General features: G+C 47.0%; 1 protein-coding gene across 1 annotated transcript in view; it reads left to right on the top strand.

The window, feature by feature from the left end:
- LOC121840728 overlaps positions 1-7,477 on the top strand; it is a 23,721-nt gene extending 16,244 nt beyond the window's left edge. Inside the window, exons 4-5 of the mRNA XM_042305725.1 lie at positions 2,428-2,636; positions 7,022-7,477. Of these exons, the coding sequence (XP_042161659.1) occupies positions 2,428-2,636; positions 7,022-7,202 (390 nt within the window). The 3' untranslated portion in view covers positions 7,203-7,477. The remainder of the gene's footprint in view (positions 1-2,427; positions 2,637-7,021) is intronic.
- The last annotated feature ends 584 nt before the right edge of the window (positions 7,478-8,061 follow it).

Genomic DNA, 8,061 nt, shown 5'->3' with positions numbered 1-8,061 from the left:
GTTACCTGGTTATATGGTGCTGATAGACAACATACTCAGAATGTTACCTGGTGATACGATGCTGTTAGACAACATACTCAGAATATTACCTGGTGATATGATGCTGTTAGACAACATACTCAGAATGTTACATGGTGATATGGTGCTGCTAGTGATAGACAACATCCTCATTTGCACATTTACTGCTACTGATAGACAACATCCTCATTTACACATATACACATTTACACATACTGTTAGTGATAGACAACACACTTAGAATGTTACCTGGTGATATAGTGCTGCTAGGCAACATACTCAGAATGTTACCTGGTGATATGGTGCTGCTAGTGATAGACAACATACTCAGAATGTTTCCTGGTGATATGGTGCTGCTAGTGATAGACAACATACTCAGAATGTTACCTGGTGATATGGTGCTGCTAGTCAACATACTCAGAATGTTACCTGGTGATATGGTGCTGCTAGACAACACACTCAGAATATTACCTGGTGATATGGTGCTGCTAGACAACATACTCAGAATATTACCTGGTGATATGGTGTTGCCAGACAACATACTCAGAATGTTACCTGGTGATATGGTGCTGATAGACAACATACTCAGAATGTTACCTGGTGATATGGTGCTGTTAGACAACATACTCAGAATATTACCTGGTGATATGGTGCTGTTAGACAACATACTCAGAATATTACCTGGTGATATGGTGCTGTTAGACAACATACTCAGAATATTACCTGGTGATATGGTGCTGATAGACAACATACTCAGAATGTTACCTGGTGATATGGTGCTGTTAGACAACATACTCAGAATGTTACCTGGTGATATGGTGCTGCTAGACAACATACTCAGAATGTTACCTGGTGATATGGTGCTGCTATAGACAACATTCTCAGAATGTTACCTGGTGATATGGTGCTGCTAGACAACATACTCAGAATGTTACCTGGTGATATGGTGCTGATCGACAACATACTCAGAATGTTACCTGGTGATATGGTGCTGCTAGTGATAGACAACATACTCAGAATGTTACCTGGTTATATGGTGCTGCTGGGACAACATACTCAGAATGTTACCTGGTGATATGATGCTGTTAGACAACATACTTAGAATGTCACCTGGTGATATAGTGCTGCTAGTGATAGACAACATACTCAGATTGTTGCCTGGTGATATGATGCTGCTAGACAACATACTCAGAATGTTACATGGTGATATGGTGCTGCTAGACAACATACTCAGAATGTTACCTGGTGATATGATGCTGTTAGACAACATACTCAGAATGATACCTGGTGATATGGTGCTGTTAGTGATAGACAACATACTCAGAATGTTACCTGGTGATATGGTGCTGTTAGACAACATACTCAGAATGTTACCTGGTGATATGGTGCTGCTAGACAACATACTCAGAATGTTACCTGGTGATATGGTGCTGTTAGACAACATACTCAGATTGTCACCTGGTGATATGGTGCTGTTAGTGATAGACAACATACTCAGAATGTTGCCTGGTGATATGGTGCTGTTAGACAACATACTCAGAATGTTACCTGGTGATATGGTGCTGTTAGTGATAGACAACATACTCAGAATGACCTGGTGATATGATGCTGTTAGGCAACATACTCAGAATGTTACCTGGTGATATGGTGCTGCTAGACAACATACTCAGAATGTTACCTGGTGATATGGTGCTACTAGACAACATACTCAGAATGTTACCTGGTGATATGGTGCTGCTAGACAACATACTCAGAATGTTACCTGGTGATATGGTGCTACTAGACAACATACTCAGATTGTTACCTGGTAATATGGTGCTGCTAGACAACATACTCAGAATGTTACCTGGTGATATGGTGCTGCTAGTGATAGACAACATACTCAGAATGTTATCTGGTGATATGGTGCTGCTAGACAACATACTCAGAATGTTACCTGGTGACATGGTGCTGCTAGACAACATACTCAGAATGTTACCTGGTGATATGGTTCTGCTAGACAACATACTCAGAATGATACCTGGTGATATGGTGCTGCTATAGACAACATACTCAGAATATTACCTGGTGATATGGTGCTGCTAGACAACATACTCAGAATGTTACCTGATGATACTGTGCTGCTAGACAACATACTCAGAATGTTACCTGGTGATATGGTGCTGCTAGACAACATACTCAGAATGTTACCTGATGATACTGTGCTGCTAGACAACATACTCAGAATGTTACCTGGTGATACTGTGCTGCTAGACAACATACTCAGAATGTTATCTGGTGATATGGTGCTGCTAGTTATAGATAATATTTTAGAGGCAGAATACAGACACCTGAGTTTACGTGCATCTGTCCGCCTGTCTGTCTGTCTTTCCGCCCATCTGTCTGTCTGCCCGTGTTCTGCATTTCCAGGAGAGATCCCTCCATTCCCAGTCTCACCAGAGGAAGTGTTCTACCCTAGGCCAACTGGTCACTCCCCAGTGTCCTGCCATGCTACTGGTTGTCCAGGAGAGCCGTGGGAAAGATGGGAGCTATGGATTCACCTTCCAACTCTCACAGGACAGAGGACTGGTGGTGATACAGGTGGCCAACTCACATTCACCCCTCTGTCTGGAGGACAGGTACATTTTTATTTTATTTTACTGTTATTTTACCAGGTAAGTTGACTGAGAACACATTCTCATTTACAGCAACGACCTGGGGAATAGTTACAGGGAAGAGGAGGGGGAGCCAATTGTAAATACCCTTTATTATACTGTACCATACACTAACAGGTAAATATACTAAACAGGACACCTTAGATACCAACATAGGGATGGGCGGTACAGAGCAGGACACCTTAGATACCAACATAGAGCAGGACACCTTAGATACCAACATAGGGATGGGCGGTACAGAGCAGGACACCTTAGATACCAACATAGAGCAGGACACCTTAGATACCAACATAGGGATGGGCGGTACAGAGCAGGACACCTTAGATACCAACATAGGGATGGGCGGTACAGAGCAGGACACCTTAGATACCAACATAGAGCAGGACACCTTAGATACCAACATAGGGATGGGCGGTACAGAGCAGGACTCTTCAGCTCTGGTCCTTGAAGTGTTTTGGCCTGGAAGTGTTTTGGCTGAAGAGCCCCGGTATACAGTTTTCGATACGCCAGGGTTAGGGCTAATGTGGTCACTTCTGATTCAATTCTGTCAATACAAAAAGTGAAGTGAAACTTCAATTCCAAATGAAATGGACCCCAACCAACCTTTCCCAACCATGAAACACTTTGCAATGTTGCAACTGAGCACCGCCATCATTCCGAAGGACAAACACACTGTTTTGTTCTGTATTTAACAAGTCAGAGATCCACATCAGAGTTTCCAGTTTGGGAGCAGTGTTGTGAAGTGTTTGGCATTTCACATCTCATCTTCCTCCACTGCCTTACTTTCCCCTTCCTCCTCCCTGTAACTATGGAAACCCCTGACAGACAGGGCCCATAACAGGAAACCACTGTAATGTAGAGCTGAACTATGGAATGTTTAAGCAGAATGGAGGACAAGATAAAACAAGAATAACACGCAGTCACGCAATTAGTTAGGCTATTGTTTTATTACTAGGGTGACACACACACACACACACACACACACACACACACACACACAGCTCCTTTAGCTGTCTGACTGACGTCATGAGAAGCGGCTCTCTCACTTTGAACTGATTGCCCTGAGTAGCTACGAGACAGGAGCCTGCAAGACAGTACAGAGACAACCACAGAGGCCCACAGAGAGAAGCCGGGAGGAGTCTTTGAACATTACTGCATGTTTGGCCCGCTGAGCTCAGCATTTTCTGCCAATTATCTTTTCACAGTCAGTGTAAAAATATAAAGCCTCATTTGTTTCCAGCCCCCTTTTCTTGTTTTTTTTTTACAAGACATTCTATAAATAAAAGTTAACGAAGGGAATATTTAATGACCTGGGATTTATGCGTTTAAACTGATGTTTTTAATGTTTCATCTTTAAGTCTTTAGTTATTTCTTGTCCCATGTCTAATTACTATTGACGGGTCGGTGCAGGTTCTGCCTATACCTGTATTCAGAGTTTTGTCAGTTACCCACAGTGAGAATGAGAGAACTGTGTCAGTTACCCGCAGTGAGAATGAGAGAACAGTACCAGTTACCCGCAGTGAGAATGAGAGTACTGTGTCAGTTACCCGCAGTGAGAATGAGAGAACAGTGCCAGTTACCCGCAGTGAGAATGAGAGTACTGTGTCAGTTACCCGCAGTGAGAATGAGAGAACAGTGCCAGTTACCTGCAGTGAGAATGAGAGAACTGTGCCAGTTACCTGCAGTGAGAATGAGAGAACAGTACCAGTTACCTGCAGTGAGAATGAGAGTACTGTGTCAGTTACCCGCAGTGAGAATGAGAGTACTGTGCCAGTTACCTGCAGTGAGAATGAGAGTACTGTGTCAGTTACCCGCAGTGATAATGAGAGTACTGTGTCAGTTACCTGCAGTGAGAATGAGAGTACTGTGCCAGTAACCTGCAGTGAGAATGAGAGTACTGTGTCAGTTACCCGCAGTGAGAATGAGAGTACTGTGTCAGTTACCCGCAGTGAGAATGAGAGTACTGTGCCAGTTACCCGCAGTGAGAATGAGAGTACTGTGCCAGTTACCTGCAGTGAGAATGAGAGAACAGTGCCAGTTACCTGCAGTGAGAATGAGAGAACAGTGCCAGCTACCTGCAGTGAGAATGAGAGAACAGTGCCAGTTACCCGCAGTGAGAATGAGAGAACAGTACCAGTTACATGCAGTGAGAATGAGAGTACTGTGCCAGTTACCTGCAGTGAGAATGAGAGTACTGTGTCAGTTACCCGCAGTGAGAATGAGAGTACTGTGTCAGTTACCTGCAGTGAGAATGAGAGTACTGTGTCAGTTACCTGCAGTGAGAATGAGAGTACTGTGTCAGTTACCCGCAGTGAGAATGAGAGTACTGTGTCAGTTACCTGCAGTGAGAATGAGAGTACTGTGCCAGTTACCCGCAGTGAGAATGAGAGAACAGTACCAGTTACCCGCAGTGAGAATGAGAGAACAGTGAGAATACCAGTTACCTGCAGTGAGAATGAGAGAACAGTACCAGTTACCTGCAGTGAGAATGAGAGAAATGTGCCAGTTACCTGCAGTGAGAATGAGAGAACAGTACCAGTTACCCGCAGTGAGAATGAGAGAACTGTGCCAGTTACCTGCAGTGAGAATAAGATAACTGTGCCAGTTACCGGCAGTGAGAATGAGAGAACAGTACCAGTTACCCGCAGTGAGAATGAGAGAACTGTGCCAGTTACCTGCAGTGAGAATGAGAGAACAGTACCAGTTACCTGCAGTGAGAATGAGAGAACAGTACCAGTTACCCGCAGTAAGAATGAGAGAACTGTGCCAGTTACCTGCAGTGAGAATAAGATAACTGTGCCAGTTACCGGCAGTGAGAATGAGAGAACAGTACCAGTTACCTGCAGTGAGAATGAGAGAACAGTACCAGTTACCCGCAGTGAGAATGAGAGAACTGTGCCAGTTACCTGCAGTGAGAATGAGAGTACTGTGCCAGTTACCTGCAGTGAGAATGAGAGTACTGTGCCAGTTACCCGCAGTGAGAATGAGAGAACAGTACCAGTTACCCGCAGTGAGAATGAGAGAACTGTGCCAGTTACCTGCAGTGAGAATGAGAGAACAGTACCAGTTACCTGCAGTGAGAATGAGAGAACTGTGCCAGTTACCTGAGGTGAGAATGAGAGAACAGTACCAGTTACCCGCAGTGAGAATGAGAGAACAGTACCAGTTACCTGCAGTGAGAATGAGAGAACAGTACCAGTTACCTGCAGTGAGAATGAGAGTACTGTGCCAGTTACCTGCAGTGAGAATGAGAGAACAGTGCCAGCTACCTGCAGTGAGAATGAGAGAACAGTGCCAGTTACCCGCAGTGAGAATGAGAGAACTGTGCCAGTTACCTGCAGTGAGAATGAGAGAACAGTGCCAGTTACCTGCAGTGAGAATGAGAGAACAGTGCCAGTTACCTGCAGTGAGAATGAGAGTACTGTGCCAGTTACCCGCAGTGAGAATGAGAGAACAGTACCAGTTACCTGCAGTGAGAATGAGAGAACTGTGCCAGTTACCTGCAGTGAGAATGAGAGAACAGTACCAGTTACCCGCAGTAAGAATGAGAGAACTGTGCCAGTTACCGGCAGTGAGAATGAGAGAACAGTACCAGTTACCTGCAGTGAGAATGAGAGAACTGTGCCAGTTACCTGCAGTGAGAATGAGAGAACAGTACCAGTTACCTGCAGTGAGAATGAGAGAACTGTGCCAGTTACCTGCAGTGAGAATGAGAGAACATTACCAGTTACCCGCAGTGAGAATGAGAGAACAGTACCAGTTACCCGCAGTGAGAATGAGAGAACAGTACCAGTTACCTGCAGTGAGAATGAGAGAACAGTACCAGTTACCTGCAGTGAGAATGAGAGAAATGTGCCAGTTACCTGCAGTGAGAATGAGAGAACAGTACCAGTTACCCGCAGTGAGAATGAGAGAACTGTGCCAGTTACCTGCAGTGAGAATAAGATAACTGTGCCAGTTACCGGCAGTGAGAATGAGAGAACAGTACCAGTTACCCGCAGTGAGAATGAGAGAACTGTGCCAGTTACCTGCAGTGAGAATGAGAGAACAGTACCAGTTACCTGCAGTGAGAATGAGAGAACTGTGCCAGTTACCTGCAGTGAGAATGAGAGAACAGTACCAGTTACCTGCAGTGAGAATGAGAGAACTGTGCCAGTTACCTGCAGTGAGAATGAGAGAACAGTACCAGTTACCCGCAGTGAGAATGAGAGAACTGTGCCAGTTACCTGCAGTGAGAATGAGAGAACAGTACCAGTTACCTGCAGTGAGAATAAGAGAACTGTGCCAGTTACCTGCAGTGAGAATGAGAGAACTGTAAGGCTTAACCTGTGTGTGTGCATCTCCTCTAGATTGGTGGAGGTGAACGGGGTACCAGTGGTGGACCACAGCGAACAGGAGTTGAGCACCCTACTCCTCCTGGGACCCAGTGCTCAGATAGTGGTTCTGAGGAGACCTCGTCCTACTGGGACCCAGTGCTCAGATGGTGGTTCTGAGGAGACCTCCTCCTCCTGGGACCCAGTGCTCAGATAGTGGTTCTGAGGAGACCTTCTCATCCTGGGACCCAGTGCTCAGAGAGTGGTTCTGAAGAAACCTCCTCCTCCTGGGACCCAGTGCTCAGAGAAGTGGTTCAGAGGAGACCTCCTCCTTCCATATTCAGACCTAGAAGACCCCCCTCCTGTTAGTCCCACCTCCAGCTTCTCATCCTCCCAGCCCCAGAAGAGCCCCTCCTATTAGTCCCACACCCAGATCCCATCTCAGTAGACCCCCTCCCAGCTCTCCTCCTCCCAGTCCCCATCCCAGTCGACCCCCTCCTAGCTCTCGTCCTCCCAGTCTCCATCCCAGTCGACCCCCTCCTAGCTCTCGTCCTCCCAGTCCCCATCCCAGTCGACCCTCCTAGCTCTCGTCCTCCCAGTCCCCATCCCAGTCGACACCCTCCTAGCTCTCGTCCTCCTAGTCCCCATCCCAGTCGACCCCCTCCCAGCTCTCGTCCTCCCAGTCCCCATCCCAGTAGAACCCCCTCCTAGCTCTCGTCCTCCCAGTCCCCATCCCAGTCGACCCCCTCCTAGCTCTCGTCCTCCCAGTCCCCATCCCAGTCGACCCCCTCCTAGCTCTCGTCCTCCCAGTCCCCATCCCAGTCGACCCCCTCCTAGCTCTCGTCCTCCCAGTCCCCATCCCAGTCGACCCCCTCCTAGCTCTCGTCCTCCCAGTCCCCATCCCAGTCGACCCCCTCCTAGCTCTCATCCTCCCAGTCCCCATCCCAGTCGACCCCCTCCTAGCTCTCGACTTCCCAGTCCCCAACCTAGTCGACCCCCTCCTAGCTCTCGTCCTCCCAGTCCCCATCCCAGTCGACCCCCTCCTAGCTCTCGTCCTCCCAGTCCCCATCCCAGTC

Source organism: Oncorhynchus tshawytscha, linkage group LG24 (genome assembly GCF_018296145.1).
Source record: "Oncorhynchus tshawytscha isolate Ot180627B linkage group LG24, Otsh_v2.0, whole genome shotgun sequence".
Classification (NCBI taxonomy): domain Eukaryota; kingdom Metazoa; phylum Chordata; class Actinopteri; order Salmoniformes; family Salmonidae; genus Oncorhynchus; species Oncorhynchus tshawytscha.
This window is presented reverse-complemented; position numbering and strand designations above follow the sequence as displayed.